Source organism: Sander vitreus, chromosome 23 (genome assembly GCF_031162955.1).
Source record: "Sander vitreus isolate 19-12246 chromosome 23, sanVit1, whole genome shotgun sequence".
NCBI classification, from domain to species: Eukaryota; Metazoa; Chordata; class Actinopteri; order Perciformes; family Percidae; genus Sander; species Sander vitreus.
In genome coordinates, this window is record NC_135877.1 from 16,748,657 (window position 1) to 16,766,206 (window position 17,550).

Consider the following 17,550-nt stretch of genomic DNA (forward strand, 5'->3'; position numbering starts at 1 on the left):
TCAGGTGAGAGTGAGGAGAAGAGAATGGAAGTGAAAACAGCCCCCAGAGGAGTCCGCGGGTGATTTATATCTAGACATTTATCCACACGTTGGGCCACCGCTCCAATTAACACCACCTCCAATCCATGGCTGCACTTGACAGATGCTGAATCCAAGACAGGGCCGAGTGAATTCATTAGTGTTGGCTGTGTTGGTTTGTAGGGATTTGGCAAATTCAAATTGTTTGCTGTGGCTTTCAGTGATTTCTGGGTCATTTGTCGCCGCAGTGTTTTCAGCTTCCTTGCTCTTCAAGTTTGAGAATTGCACAGAAAGAGTGAGTCGAGCAATTTATTTCTAGATAATTCACAAACGCATCCAGCCGTCCCCATTTAGGATCATGGGCTGAGTAGGTTATTCTCTTATCCTCAAACCTTTGCGTCACTTCTACAGGAAGACAAAATGACGACCTTCCATGTCAGAGTGATGGATTTGATGGGGGATGTCTGATTCTGATTACTGATTCCTGTCGCTTGTGTTCCTCCAGGGGGCGTGATAGACAAGGACCTGCGCCACTACCTCAACCTGCGCTTTCAGAAAGGCTCGGTGGACCACGAGCTGCAGCAGATCATCCGGGACAACCTCTACCTCCGCACCGTCCCCTGTAAGTTACCATGTCCTCTCACCCTACCTTCCTTCACACCCTTGTCAACTCCACTCACTCAACACTTACCTTACCACTTACCACTTTACCTCATGAGGCTCTGTCTCGTAAAGGCGGTGTCAAAATCTAGTTGTATTATTATTTATTGATATAGCTGAAGAGAGCCAGAACAAGCAACTAAGTGGACATTTGAGTTGAGATGTTGTTGGTTCCAAAGCGCAAGAATGAACCGTCAAGTTAAACATATAAAATCATATTTGTATCAAATTGATACAAAATCATTGTCAGAGAGCAAAGCTGAGGTCAGGTATTACTAGTTGGTTTATTGAGCTCCAGGGAAAATAACTAACTGCTAAACTCCTATTTATAGTCTTTTCTTGAGGGCAGCAGGGTGCATACACAAGCACAGAAAGTGGGAGGCAGGAGGACAATAGTTCTTGCTTCTTATAACATTATACTCCCTTATCATTCCAAATACTTAAAAAAAGTACAATATCCATTGAATAAAGTGTGTGCCGCCATTGGCTTCAGTCCCAAAACACCCAACTACCTGTCTCTGGTGGTTAGAGTAGAAATTTTCCATGGGAGTTTATGGGCCTTAAAGGGAAATAACCCCTATACTTCCATTTTATTCCTGTTATCTGCTCAGGTTGTACTTACAATGTTATATGCAGATAGAAACTAACATATCATAAGCTGAAATAATCCATTAATTTGCCAAATGAGTCCATTCATTCATCAAATACATACAGTGTGACATGTGCCTTGTGGTAAGTTGGCTAGCTAGCAAGTTAACAAACAGGGAAAGGTACTTTGTGTGCACTTTGTGTGCAAACAGATTAATTAAACTCCTCAAATAGCATGCTCAATCAAGCCACATCCCACATGGTAACAGCTAGCTAGCAAAAACTAGGAGGTTTTAACAAGTTATAAACTGTGTACTAGATACATTCTGCTGGTTAACTGAAATATCACAAAAAATATAACATATAATCACTGCAGTAATATAATTACAGTAAAACTTACATGAAAGCATGTAGTCCTTTGGCTCAGACAGTGCAGAAGTGTGGGCTGCACAGCATGCAGATGGTTAATTTCTATTTAATGGGACGCTGGCCGATTGTTTGGACGTGTGATGGAAGAGTGTGCTGCTGAATGCAATCACAATTCAATGAGTATACTTCTAACGAAAACATGCCAAAAGACCTAAGTGGTGTTGTGTTTGTGTGTGAGTATTTTCCTCTTCAATAAGTGCAATTTCTATTTCGAAATTGTGCGAGAATTCCAAGCTTAACTTCCCTTGGACATTTTATTGAAATGTACCTGAAATTTCTAACCCTTTGCAAGCCTAATGGTGGTAATCAATTACTGTAGCTGCTGGAGGGTTGGTTCAGCTGGATTCAGGCTTCTCTGGATGTTTGATTCTATGAAATAAAGTGCAGCCCTCTGTCTCCAATTAGCCACATTAACTGCATCACCCAGTTGAGCAGCTGAGTGTTGTGTGTAGACAATCAAAGATAACATTTGGAAGGCTTTAAGATATTGATGCTTAGCATTCTCTGCTGTGTGTGTGTGTGTGTGTGTGTGTGTGTGTGTGTGTGTGTGTGTGTGTGTGTGTGTGTGGCCTTATTAAGCCCCCAGTGCTTATACAAGCTTATGATGTTTAATCCATATTCTTCTGATTCCTATTTGCCATATTTTGCTGAACACATGCTCATTGCCATTAGTCAATAGGCTGTGATATTAAATGGCATCTACTTGTGTGCGTAGAAGCTCTTATCTGTGTGTAGTGTGTTTGTGTGTTAGCTCTGCATTAGCCTAGTCGTGCCATTAGGCCCAGCTGTCTGTTGGCTAACTCTCCCCTGAATCCTTAATGGAGGTGCATTCTTCAAGGCCAGGAGCACGCAGATTTCACTAAAGACACGTTTCTGTCTCCCCCCTCTCTGAACAGAGTAAAACGAAGGGAAAAAAAACCTATTTGTTTGCAACAGAAGTGTAATTTTCTCTGATAACCACTCCCAGAGCCGCTGCCGGTGAGGCATTGGAGATAGAGAAAGAGGTGAGCAGTGAAGAGGGAGAACAAATGAGAGAACAAATGGAGAAAGAGAGAAACACAAAAGGGAGTGGGGGGAAAGTGGGAGGAGGTATAATGATGGGACACGGACTATGATAACCACATAAGTAAATGGACTGCAGATAAACTGTTGCAGAGAGAAAGAAAGGCAAGGGGAGGTTAACTGATGCATTAATGAAGCTTCAACAATGAGCCTCAGTGCTGCTGAGAGGAAGGAAGAGGCCGAGTCATGACTGAGCTGGTGTAGCTTTTTAATATCTGTACTGACGGATGGATCCATGTTTGGTAAACACCACTGGTAAACACGTACGCATTTTTGTAAATGGTGCAATTTTCTTTTCATTTTCTGTCCTGTCCTGTGTGGTTTGCGTCCCTTTTTTAGGATTTCTTTTTTTCCCCAACCCTGTTTTCACACCATCTTCCTTTAACCATTGTATGGTGTTCAGGTCTGTGGGACCCATTTTCAATGTTTGCTAAAAGAAAACTTATGCTATTTATTATTTCTTCTAACTCAGACTCATTTGCCTTGCCTCATTTTCTGCGAAGAACATAAATAATAACTTATTTTCAATGACTGCACAGGGTACAACCCCCCTACACATAACTATTACATATGAGGTGTTCGGGTCTACTGGACCCGAGTGTAGTAATTTGTAGGTGCTATGAAAGATGTCCTCCGGTGAAATTGGGTTTCCGGTACAGATCGGGCAGCAACAGTGCTGCCATTTGGGCCAGAACTCTCATGAAAAGGAGATTCGGATCCCAACAGACCATCCTGGTCAAATGATAGAATATAGTTAGTCACATTTAGCAATCTTTAGTACAATGACAAACTAATGGTTTGATGGATAGATGGAGTATACTGCTGATGAAATACAATGGAATCTTGATGGGCTGACAGATGGTTAGGAACACTGACTGACAAACTGAGGAATAGACTGGAGAAGTCCTACGGCAGTTGAAGCCTTGTAGACCTTTTCTGCAGGACGTTTTAAAGGGATCTCAAGAACGTTTCATGTGTTTTTCGAACTACAGGAACTAGGCCCTAGAGTAACTTCTCAGGCCAAAGTTCCTGGGCTCCAAAAAGCCCTTTCTCTGGAGGTAGGACTTTTCACTGACCCAGGAACAAGGCAGAGTTTGTTGCACTGAATATTAGGGCTGGGACGATATGCTGTTGTCCCGATCTGATTCTTTCCCGATACATGGGTGCCGATTTGATTTGTATTGCCATTTTCATTCATTGCGATTCGATAGTATTGCGATTTTCTTTTCCTTCTTTAACAAAAACAAAAGTTCAATAATACACTTCCAGAGACAGTATATATTGAGACATTTCTAAAACCAAATTGTTTTCGAAGAAGAATGCACATCACATGTCAGTCAGTCAGTCAGTCAGTCTGACATTTATTTCATTTGTATAGACGTACATATGTGTTTTCTGCTTTCGCTCTGTTTTGCTGAAAACGGATATGATGTAGTCGGCGTCAGCGGGACCGTATAAACAGAAAATATTAAGGTGAATCGTTGGTAAAAACAAAAATGAAATATTGTTTTTTCAGCCCTACTGAATATTTTGGATTGGTCAAACACAAGTCTTGAGGCGACTACTACTTTCTAACAACATTCATGTCTGCTGACACAAAGTTATGCAGTCAATTTCACAGTGGTTGTAAAAACGTCTCCTTTTTTAACTTTATTCTTGTGCGAAAATTACATCTCAAACAAAACCGCAGCCAGTCCACATTGGTGAAGGTGAGCAGGCATTGTGAGGGCGCCTGGGTAGCTCACCTTGTAGAGCGTGTGCCCATATATAGAGGTTTACTCCTCGGGCGCCGCGGCCACGGGTTCGACTCCGACCTGCGGCCCTTTGCTGCATGTCGTTCCCCCTCTCTCTCCCCCATGTCTAAAATATTAGGCCTGAAATGCACAACCAGTCTCCACACAGTTGCTAGTAGCCAAGGAGGAGTTTCTGCACGCGAAAGTCGCCAGACGACACCAAATTCTAAACACAGCCATGCTGAGAAATACAGAGGGAGTTTTGTGGAGCTGATAGTCTTAATTAGCTTTGTAGCAACTCATTTGGCAATGGCTTGTATGTAACAGACGTCCATTATCATAAAAAAGTTACACACTTAAGCTTTAAGGGAGATTACTTTTTCACTATGTAGGAGGAAAAAAATCAAAAAATTGAGAAACAGAGATATACATGGATGCCTGGTGAGATCTATGATGAGTGATACATCTAATTCAGACTAAGGGGCGAAAAAGAAAAGAGAATTATAAGTGATAGCTCTGAAGTAGTTCATCACAGCAATTTAAACATAACCCTTGAGTGGCAAAGAAGAGACGGGATGGAGGCGGACGGGCAGACAGTAGGAGAGTTACCGCCACTCATACCAATCGTGGAGCTCGGACGGAGTCAGCCAGGGCAGCTAAGGCTGTGCCAGCTCTTAGACAAATTGCCTGGTTGAAATCCAAGGTCAAAGCGTTAATAGCCTGAGCCCATGTGAAATCAGGCCTATCGTCTGGTAATCCACATAGATTTAATGGGGGAGATAGAGAGCGGAGAGGAATAAAGTGTGGGTAGACTAGTCGGGATGCCTAAGTGGGCTACACCGATCGAGAACGGTTGAATTATTTAGGTAAAATTGAACTGGAAAACATGGCAATTAAATGTATAGATTTTTATAAAGCGACTTAAACACACACACACACACACACACACACACACACACACACAGACACACACACACAGTCATTAATAGGCAGTGTGTGTACTTTCATTTGAAGCCCCCAGAGCCGAGCAGACAAATATGAAAAGAGTTTAAAGTATTTGAACTAATTTCTGAGCGTTTGATTTAGCGTGCATATATTTAGTGTAAACTTAGACATTCAGAGTACATAACTTGAAGGTTGGGCTGGCACATCAACTGAAAGATTAAAAACACAAGTGCATCTCATGTTTCCCCCTAATACTAAATCAAAAATGAATAAGTAGAGTGCCTCTGTTGCAGGGAAATTATGTGATATAAAAAATATGAAGGTCTCCAGGATTACGTGACTCATTGGCTACTTTGTTTCTATTCTATTCTTTATATTTGTCTCTTTCTTGTGCTGTTCTTGGTTGTCTTCCTCTTTCTCTTGCATTCTCTCTGTTCATCCTTCACACAAGCATAAAGACATGCTCATATTGTTCTGAGCACTGCCTTATAGCTATATTTACACTGTGAAGCACCTAGTGAAGAGTAGTAGAGTCTGGGAGTATTAGAGCTGATGATGAAGAGGTCAACTGCAGGTAAAAAGGTTAAGAGATACTCTGTCGGTTTCGCAGTTCCCCTTTCTCTAACCTTCTCTAAATGGCATGACAATGTACACACTGACTATTGCTGTGTCTGAAACCAGTTCTTATCTGCTACCTAGTGCACAATATTTACTTTTTGCCATTTGGGGTGTGAAATGTATGGAATAGACAATGGAACAAAAAATAGTGTCTAATAATGTAATGCACTTTTGCAAAAACTTTAGATAGATAGATTGATTTGTATTGATCCCAAAAATGGGAAATTACAGTGTTACATTACAGTGTTGCATTGCTAAATCAGTTGTACTAAAATGATCCAGTAATTGTCAAGAAAAAAAGCAGATTAAAGGAAAGTCTGAAAAATGAACATCATTTTGTGTACAGTAGCAGAAATTGGTTAGATTTTTCTGCTTTCCGGTTAATAATCTCTGTCTTGGGGCGCCCTGGTAGCTCTCTGTGTTTGAGCGTGCGCCCCATGTACTAAGGCTCAGTCCTTACCGCATCAGCCTGTGTTCGAGTCCGTCCGCGACCCTTTGCTTCATGTCATCCCCCCTCTCTCTACCCACTGTCTTCATCTGTCCTACCAAATAAGGGCGAAAAAGCCCAAAAAATAATCTTTAAGATTATCCCTTGCGACGCAGAGGGTGGCAACCACTGAGTGATATGGCCAAATCTTCTATCCCGATATAGGTAATTTTATATCTTGATAACAATATATATCACGATATAGCATGTTTTCTTGTAATTCAATAAATGAATAGTCCAAATGAAATAACCACATGTTAAAGCCTATTTGTGTATACTCCTGTGTGAATGAAATACTTGGAAATGAAAAGAGTATTGTCTCATTTCATTAAGAACTTAACATGTTAATTAATAGATGGGAATGACTAATCCAGGTACTTTGTCACGATAATGCATAAATCCTGTAAGTCCAAGAAATTGGCATTAAGCGGCCCTGCTCTCTATTTGCAGCATTCTCCACAATAGTTTAAAGCAGCCTGACAGATTGGGGAAAGCTACCTCTGAAAATGAACTGTATGGCAATACCTCAGACAAATCTTTGTCCTCTTACGGTAGATATCGCCCAACCATAATGGCTACCATTAACCTCTCACAATGATGCTTTTGGGAATGCTGGCTCCATGGATAATAGCTTGGCTGACATGTGTGGTGATTGCAGAAGAGGGACCCTTAAACAGAACATCCCAGTGAACATCCGCTAATGGAGACTTCAAGTTTATGATGGGTGTGATTGGATGTTCCCACATCTGTCTTTAAAGTGTGCAAGTGCATGTCTATTTTACTGCTTTGTTGAATTCTTGAAGTTCTTGTAAGTGCTTCCATTTATCCATGTGTTTGTGTGCTTTGGCCTTTACATGCATGCACAAACAACATATGCCTCAATAGCAGGAAGTAGTGGTTGAGACTGTGAGTTAATGGGGAGTTTGATGCCCCCAGGGGCATTGAGTTTGTGTTAATGGCTGGGACAACTGTGCGCAATGCTGATGGTGTTTACTAATGAGAGAGAGACTGCAAGTCCATCTGTCTATCCACAGTTGTTGGTTTGATCATCCTGGAGTCTTGCGGCATTGCAGGAAATATGAATCTCTGTCTGTCTCGCACTTTCTCTCCTGCTGCTCTGCTGCACAGTCCTTATCTTTACTTTCCTCTCTTCATTATCAGTTTTTCTTCCTGCGACCTCATTTTCTTTGTTTTGCTTTGCATCAGTGTGTGCATTATGTCACAAACAACATCTGACTGAATAAGTAAGTGCATTTATTTATTTTTTTTGCTCAATTTGGTCTCTATTCCTATGGGTGACTTCAAGCGACTTTAACGCGCCCGCAAAGCATCCCGGGAAGGCGCCGCTGCATTTGAACAAATGCTGCACGTGAAAAAAGCTGGCCGATGGCCATCTTTATGAAAATGAATCCGTTGAACATGACGCGACTATCCAGTAGAAGTAGACGAAAATCTTTCAAACTACCCTTTGTCGATCTGAAATGAAGACAGATTCAGCAACTGTATGGCCTATTTCTCGCTTCAAATGTTTTCAGTAACACGTTTCGGTGAACTATTTTCGTAAAAAATCCGAGATCGTATTCTTAACGAGCTTCCATGATGGTCATTTTGAAATTCTGGAGTAGCCAGACCCACGTGACGCGTTCGTCCAATCAGCTGCCGGTCAATGACGTGGAGCATCAACCATGGATGTATTACGTCGCGACACCACGCTTCAGTCGTGTCGCAAAAAAGGATCCGCACAGTAAGAGCACACTATAAACCTGAATTGTGCCTGATGTTATCTGCCAGGTACCTGTGACTGGCCCTTTTTTGTCACATGCTGTTTAATAGCCTGATGTCTGATGGATGACAGTAATAATCAGGATAATAAAAAGACTAACAGCTCCCCAGTGCCCCTTCATTCATTATTTAACATCTCTGTGAGAAACCTAATAAACGCCAGAAGTTTGAGTCTCACCGAGGAACCTAGACAGAGGGGGGCCTCACCGCAGAGCTCCGAGCCGGGGCCTGTGAATGAGGAGCAGATTGAGGCTTTTAAGATAGAGGTAGACTTAGGGTGACTCTGCATTGTAGGTTGTTTTTCTGTGTTGTTGAACGAGAAACAGGAACACCTGGTGTTTGTTCTGCATGTATATTAATTTGTCTCTTTATATTCCTCCTACTGACAAAGGTTAGGCAGATCAGACAAACACCTTTAGTCAAAAGCTCACTTCCTCTCATACCTCCATTTACTCTTTGTTCTCTTTTATCGCCCCTCACTTACTCATTGAGTCATTGGAGACAGGGTGGGGTTTCCATGGCAACTGTTTCCACTCCCCGTCTGCACCAAAGGCTTGACTCCTCTTAAACTCTCAGCCCGTTTTCTTTTTCTTCCCTTCCATACCCCTACTCTTCCTTTCCCCTCTTTCTCCGTCTGTGTACTTCTTCCCACTTACCGCAAATGGGGACTGCAGGTCAGAAAAGTGTAGAAACACAGGGCAGACACAAGGTGTGCACTGCTTGTTGGAAATGGGATTTGAACCCAAGTCTAATGGAGGAATTCCTCAAACTCATAAGCTCAACATAAAAATTATCCATATGATCCCTGACTTTTACAGAAATGTATTACTTTGACAAGCAATATCCTGTCTGCCATCACTCATCCGGCTTTGTGCAAGGGGAATGGAGGGGTGTGTGTGTGTGTGTGTGTGTGTGTGTGTGTGTGTGTGCGCGTGTGCGTGCGTCTGTCTGTCTGTCTGTCTGGAGGTGAGGGAGGGTGAGAGGGATTGACTGACAAGGCGGGACACAGATGTGGATGTGCTGGGTGGTGAGCGTGACACGATGCTTGATGTTCGTCGGCAGTTGCCGCCTATAGACGGAAGAGGTGTGAAATTTGCTCCCTAATTGGCCTTCATCACACAGAGACAGCCCCCCACAAACTGGCTGGCCTCGTCAGTACTGGTGTTGGATAGACACATCCATCAGGTGGCCCACCTGCGGTCACCTCACTATGATGCTGTTGTGGGAGCTTCCTGCATCATTTTCGTTAGAATGATCTGATGTCTATGAGAGAGAAAATGTAATTGTAGTTTATTAACTAACTTTTTTTTTATATATATAAATGCATTTGCAACACCTGAAACCACATGGAGACATTTTCCCACACTTGGCAAATCGTTAAGTCCGTAACTCATTCATCATTTTGAATGAGTGCTTTGGCATTGACAGCTCAGTGGAGGGATCTTAATGGAGCTCAGTTCCACTGCACATCCTTGCTCCCATGACATGCGACAGCCCGCCGGATTTTCTAGGAATACATCTTTGAGATGGTTGTGATAAAAAATAACAGCTCCTTTAAGTCGAAAACTAGAGATAATCAAAACTGGTGGGTGAGAGAGTAAGAAATGGACCTCAACTCGCCTAATTTTGTCCACAAGGAGTAGTCTAAGTATATCTCATTTACACAGCGCTGTCACCACAAGAGGCAGAAATTCAGCAAAATTCAGCTCGAAGGATTTCTTTGGGACACAGTCTTAAGATGTACAGCATGTGTTACAACACACAAATTGAGCAGTATACAATTGATTAAAGGTGTTATTTAGAAGTTTTTACTGTGAAGATTCAACCAAAACTCTTGATCCTCACACCCTAGCTGCACATTTTCACACAATCAACGCATATTTAGAATACGTCATCAAAACAAATGTGCCTTGGAACTGTACAGAATCGATGCATAGTGGTGAACTTCCCTTTCTCTGCTTTGTTGCGACTGCAGTTATTGCCACCAACCTTTTAAATAACTGTTGAAAAAACACATTAAAAAATTGAAATCCCTTTCCTTGAGTGTAGGAACCCAACACTAACAAATGTGCTTGTGTTTTTCCAAACTTTACTTTTAGCACTTTCTTTCCTCTAAATGCTTGGTATCTATTTTGGCAGGACAGCACAGAGAGGAGGAAATATTTATTCATAATTCAAATTGAAAGTCCAAAGAGAAATTGAAAGTCCAAAGAGAAAACAAAGTGAGATCAAATTAAAGATATTGTTATTTTTTTTTAATTTTCTATTTGGCTTTTCCATTTGGATTTAATAATTGGCTTTTCAATTTCAATTTAACATTGGCTTTTTCATTTGGATTTAATATTTGGCTTTTGAATTTCAATTGAAAGTCCAAAGAGAAATTGAAAGTCCAAAGAGAAAACAAAGTGAGATCAAATTAAAGATATTGTTATTTTTTTTTAATTTTCTATTTGGCTTTTCCATTTGGATTTAATAATTTGCTTTTGAATTTTCATTTAACATTGGCTTTTTCATTTGGACTTGACACATGTCAATTAAAGGAGGAGGCGTGGCCCAAAGGCTGGTGGGAGGGTCTGAAACGAAAGGGGTGCAGAGGCACCTTTGTACAGTAGGGGGAGCTGACTGCTGGGGAGCACACTGTTGAGCATCTGTCTGCAGCTTCGTCACCAGGCTGGCTTGGCCTCTTACTTCACATGATAGAAACTAGAAAGGCTAAACACAAACGACATTTCATGCAACAACAGTGAAGTTTGGATATCAAATTTGGATATCATTTCAAAATCGGAAATCAAATGAACGAAAAAGTAGCCTACACGGGCTGTACAAAAGGCCGTCAATCAGGAGTGATTGTTGTGAGTACATGACGGAGAATAACGCACCTCACACCGCGCACACCACCCGGAGAAAAAAGTGAGAGAAAGGAAAAAGGAGAGGTCGCAGTTCGGACGATGACTACCCGGTTGAGAGATTGTGTGTGTGTGTGTGTGTGTGTGTGTGTGTGTGTGTGTGTGTGTGTGTGTGTCCTCGAGATCTGACAACACACAAACACACGTAGCAGAGCTACCCACACCCATGTTTGTACTGTTGCTTAATTAAATAAAACATCAAAAGAGAGAAGTTTTCTCCGTCCGTGTTTTAAACAGACACACCTGGGGCGAAGTTGGAAATCAAAATCCGCTTTAAATACAGTCCTAATCTAGTCCTCACTAACACAGGCCCAATTATAGTAACTACATGAAAACTTCACTGTTGTTGCATGAAATGTCGTTTGTGTTTAGCCTACATCATCAGTTTCTATCATGTGAAATAAGAGGCCAAGCCAGGCTGGTGGCGAAGCTGCAGACAGATGCTCAACAGTGTGCTCCCCAGCAGTCAGCTCCCCCTGCTGTTCAAAGGTGCCTCTGCACCCCTTTCGTTTCACCCCTTTCCCTCCCACCAGCCTTTGGGCCATGCCTCTTCATTTACATTGACATGTGTCAAGTCCAAATGAAAAGCCAATGTTAAATGGGAATTCAAAAGCCAAATATTAAATCCAAATTAAAAGCCAATGTTAAATTGAAATTGAAAAGCCAAATTTTAAAACCAAATGGAAAAGCCAATGTTAAATGAAATTGAAAAGGCAAATATTAAAATAAAAAAGACTTTCAGTTTCTCTTTGGACTTATTGAATTATGAATAATTATTTCCTCCATACAAACCTTGTGCCATCATTTAAATGTAAACTTCGCCTTAACTTGACAAAACAGTGTTTGTCCTCTTTTTTTTATATAATGATGACAGAAAAGATGAGAATTTAATTTAGGGTGTTCATCAGGAACAGCTTGCGAGTCCTGGTGCATTCTGACCGATGATTCGAGAAACCAACTGAATGTGTGTTGCTGCTACTGGCTCTGAAAAATATGAAATGCAGAGAGGCTCTTGAGCCTCAATTAGGCTATGCTTCCCTGAAGTGAAAGTGAGATTTGTTCTTTCCATCGTACAGGAAATACAGTCTGTGTACTACAAGGAATAATTGTGCTATGTGTGCTTGCCAGTGTGTTGGTCTGAGTGGTGAGCACGTTGATGTCAGTTTGGTAGAATTGACAGCTAAGCCCCCTCCATCTAGTTACTGTTGCTGTGCCTGTCAAGCTTTCCATTTCACCATGGCACATATGCAGTTAAATCTATTCTTCTTCTTTTTGTTACAATGGGTCCTTGATTTCAGACAGAGGTAAACAGCAGCAGCTTCTCATTTCTAGCTGGCCACCAGCTAAAATGGCAGCTGTCATTGACAGATTTGACAGGCTGTAGCTAGCTAGCTAATTCAGCTAACATTAGCGCCATGAGCTGGTTGAAAACGCCGTCTCCAGCTGACCTTTTCATGCTTCCATCAGACACATCTTAAAACGAAAACCCTGTAAAATGTCTAAAATATGCACTTGGACTATTTACATTATTATACTGTGCTTAAATGACTAAAGCTAAAACTACATGTCCCAGGCAATCCTCACAAGTTAACGAGCTATGTAGAAGACATGTAATACTAAATACAGAAACGGCATTGCTCTAGTTAAAGTAACACCAAAGATTCTTTCGTACCTTAAAATAATGTTTCCAAAATTGTTTCAGTGGTTCATCAACCCGTGACGGGGTGAACGGCACTTCTGCATTCGCTTTGCGGCCCTCTATTGGCTAAAACCGCACTATGCAAGTTTGCCAGATCGGGTAGCGGATCTGTGGTTTGAATGAGAACGGTAGTGGACAATTCCATTTCCAACCTGTAGGGGGACTGAAGAGGAAAAGTGCTTTGGTGTTGCTTTAAGTAAAGTACAGAAAAAAACAGTTCTAACATGTTTTGCTACTTAGCTTACATACATTCGTATTTAAGAGCAGACAAACGCAGTTTAATCCATTCCTTTTACTTTGGCTCTTGTGCTTTTGGTTTTGGAAAGGAAAAAAATAAATTACAAATGGTCATTATTGTTCTTGCTACAGCCCCGTGCATACCACTTCCGAAAGATTCAAAGCAACAAAACAGGCCTAATGTGCCTAGGTACGTTTGCTATGCTATAATTGGGCAAAAACTATTAAAGGCGGAGATTTAGCGAGCGGTCAATGAAATGACGGGTTCGGAGACAGACACAGAAACACATTTTGCTTTTCTAGACTCTGAGTAAGTTTTCCAAATATTAATGTTTTAAAAGCTCATAATCAAAGAGTGAAATAATTGATCTTGTGTGACATTTGAGGGTTCCTGTCAGCCTCCTTTCACCCCTGTGTGACTGATGGTTCAGGCACTTCCTGTAGACTGAGGACAGAGAGGTGTGTTTGATTTGGTCCGCAGAGCAGCTTGGGGACACGCAGACCCACAGCTTTAATATTCATGGCCAGAGCCTTTGTGGCCAAAAGGGCGGTCCTTTGGCCAACCCTGGACCAAATCTCTCCATCCGCAGTGGTGCTGCAAACACAAACACACAGCCAGGAAAACTATTATTCTGTATTAAAATGTTCTTTAATAATGTGATTATGAGGAAGGCAGTACTCTGATTACAACAACTGTCATGTAAACATCTTAATCATGTTGTTTTGTATCAAGGTCCTAATCGGGGGAAGGTTAACTTGATTAACAGGTCTCCGTTTCTCCGTCTGTGTAGAATTACTTCTGTCTGGTGAACAGTGCAGTCTGTTATCACTCAGACTAAGACTGAGTGGGTACAAATAAGTGTAGTTGTAAAAAACTAACAAAAAAGAATACATTGCTTTATTGGTGTAACACCACTATGTGTAAAATGTGATTTCAACATGATTATAATATTTTTCACAATAAAAATGGATGTGCTCTTGCCAATTGCAATTTATGTTTTGTTCTACCACCGGGGGAGCCAAAGCCAGACATTTTTGAATTGGACACAAAGGGGCTTCTATGTGCGTGTTTAGTTATCTGTAAATCTATGTGCATTTAAGTACTCTACCTTATCATTTGGCATGTGATTTTGTACACATTTGTCTGTGCCTGTTGTTTGTTGACATGAAACAAAGGTGGAAAGTCTGACCTGGATCGTTTCTTTTGTAAACCAGTCTTTGTAAATATCTTCTCCCATGGAAATTCCCTTCATAGAATCACATACTTCCGTCATTGCTTCCCACCTGCCTCCCCACTGTTGTACGATTGGGCTTAAAAATGTTCAGTTGTAGCGATTAGCAGCATCCATCGTGGAGAGAGCCAGCGAGGTCAAAGACGTGAGAAGAGAGTCTCCAGGGTCTGTCTCATTAGAGTCACTGTCACAATTCTCTAGTATTAGCAGCATTAGGCTTCTCCATCCCTCATGTTAATTACTGGGGCTGAATGACTAATTGGTTTCTCTTGGATGCTAAAGCTAAGGATAAGGAAGGGATTGGGAAAGAGAGGAACAGTGCAAAGCAGAGTCTGGGGTTAAAGAGATCACAAGCATAAGCAAATGCAGGCTTGTTTTTGTGCTCACGAATCAAGTCGAAGTGTTTGAGGCTAAGAATAGGGATCGTTCTTTATCATGTCTGATTTCTCACATTTCTCCTCCCCTGTGTTTTCCCATCAAGTTTGGTCAAATGAGCTGGCATACTGCAGCCAACAGTAAGGTGTGCAATCACCTGGGCTGACCGTGAATGATGCCCAGAGGGTTGTCGAAGAATTTTGCTAGACATTTGAAAATGTCCTGCAGCCAAGGTTGATTTTCACCATCATGTTCTTGTCATATTCTAGAACTAATTTAGTCTGGGGGTTCTCTGCAATCAGAGATCCAATCTGTGTCGCTGCTGCTCTCTGTGGCTTTAGGTAATAGCAAGACAAGTGCTTAGTCTGCTTAGGCAGCGCGCTCACACAGACATATCAGAGCTCTGATTCTGTTTATCCAAGCCCCTAATGAAATATTCCATCTTTGCCACATCAGTGGGATGGGGAATTGAATGTGCAGAGGCTGCTACACTATCTCAAACTGTGACCTGCCGAATGAGGGGAAAGCTATCATAATGTCAGATTGTCTGTATCATTATTTGCTATGATCCACATAACTAAACTTGACACTACAAGTATTCAATTTGCAAGATGATGATATTATGACAGAAAGTGTATGCACTTATCTAAAATGGCAACACTATGCAAGGAATTGTACAGATTGAAACACGCTGCAACCTATTTGATGTTGGAGCTCAGGTCTCGACTGACACAGGTACTGTTTTCAGGTTGTTTCATAAGAAAACCCACAGGCTGTGAAACATTTAAATCTAGCAGGTCTCGTACTGTATGTGAGATGCAGGTCTGTTTTATTCTAAAGTGCATGGTGCAATGCAGCAAATGCCTCGGTCAAGCAACCCTCTGAGTGGGTACCAAAAAATGTTAGAGTCAACACCACACAGTTAATAAACATTTGCAATCTTCTTTATTACTTTTTTTCTGTTATCTCAGTCCTTTCTATTTGTTTAATTATCTAGTAAATCCTGTTGAAAGTTTATCATCAAACAAGAATAAAATGTACAGTAGCTTTCCCACAGGTTGAAGTGCTATTTCAGGTACAGCCAGCTGACCAATCCTGAAGCATTTTTTAAGTGAGGCACGATGTAGTACATACTGTAGATTTGAATGTTGAAGTGCTCCTTAAAGCTACATTGTGTAAGAATTTCTCCCATCTAACGGTGAAATTGTATATGACAACCAACTGAATATTACTTTCTAGCCCCTCCCATTCCGAGCGCGTTAACTCCTACGGTGGCCGTAGTATTCCAAGAAGTACGACTTTGTCTGTGAGTGTTCCTTCCACTCCAATATTAACTTTGGTCTTGTTGCTTTGCCTGTCCCGTTGCTGTTTTATTTCTCTTTTTAACTTCCTTGGCGACACTGTTACATGTCCTAGAGAATAGGTGTGATCCTCCATCTTCAACAGGCTTTCAAATCTGCCGGCAGTCACGAGTAATCTCCCCCTGGCATTCGTCACGGTGCTACTGAGTGTAAAAGTGTGAAAGGCGGAGGTAAGTCCCTCTTTGGCTAATGTATTTTAAAGATGGAGGCGCAACATGACTGCCGCCATTCGAGCGACTCACTCCTATGTATTCTGACTGATTCTGAATGGCAGATTCTACACTTATGAGAATACTTTGATTAGTTGGTGGAAGTAATTACACATGAATGAGCACATATTTCTGAAAGAACAAAGGTTTTTTTGCTAAGAATCAACTCAAAACATTACACAATGGAGCTTTAAGGCAGAACAAAACATTTCTTAGCCAGTGATGCTGGTGGAATATTGGTGAGAAATCTCATTGTTTGCTTTTTCTTTTACTTTGAAATAACTTTTCATTTTTGTGTTTGAGAGCCATTCCATCCGTTTTACACGCAAAGTTACAGGGAGTACTACTCAGCCTGTGCAAACAGTTGAGTAATGTCTTAATGTGGCTCTAGGGGAGCTGATGAAGTTGACTTCAGGGACATCATGTGAATAATCTTGGCTTTTGTCAAGTTGCATTATGGGAAGTGTAGAATCCAAGGTTTTTCGAAGGTTGACCCACAATAGGGACTAACTTTCAGGCTATCTCAGCTTCTGCTTCATCAATTCAGATTTTTTTTAATATAATGTGTCTCTTGCAAGTTCCGCAACTTTATGCCAGTGCAATATTAAATCCCTGAATGACTTAAATCCTTTGCTCCATAGGTCAGTGCTTATGGGTCCTTCTCCCTAGAGTTGGGGAAAAAGTCAATCGAACTACCGTAAATAACAGGCTGTGCTCCTGCCAATGGCTGTGAAAGGGGTCCATTTGGCATGCGGATTGGAACATTTCCCAAAAACTTGAGCACACTTAATGCTGCTTAATGTGTGCCATGGGTTGAGCTACCATGTGCCAATAGTGGCACGCGTTCCTAAGGTTGCTGACCCCTGCCCTTGGGCCTTCTCACAGGTGGAGCTCCAAGCAGCTTTTAGGTGTTCCCACTCCTCATTTATTATCCATCCTTCCATCCTCCCCAGCTGTAGCTCTGTGTTTTCCCTTGAGAGGAAATCCTTGATCTCCCTCGCCACTTGAGCATTGCTGAGGTATTCACACAGTGTTGTATTTTCGCACTCTTAATAGGAATCATTCAACTATCAGAAATATTTAGGTAGCAAATGCTGAGAACCAGAGGTCAACAGTGTCTTATTTAGTTTCTATTCTTGACCTCTTCAATATAACCAACAGGGTTTTTGCTTTTTATGTTAACGTTTATTGTGAAATAAGTTAATTTAA

General features: G+C 41.4%; 1 protein-coding gene across 1 annotated transcript in view; it reads left to right on the forward strand.

Moving 5' to 3' along the window:
- magi2a (membrane associated guanylate kinase, WW and PDZ domain containing 2a) overlaps positions 1-17,550 on the forward strand; it is a 230,460-nt gene that overhangs the window by 69,001 nt on the left and 143,909 nt on the right. Inside the window, 1 exon segment of the mRNA XM_078242955.1 lies at positions 524-640. Within this exon segment, the coding sequence (XP_078099081.1) occupies positions 524-640 (117 nt within the window).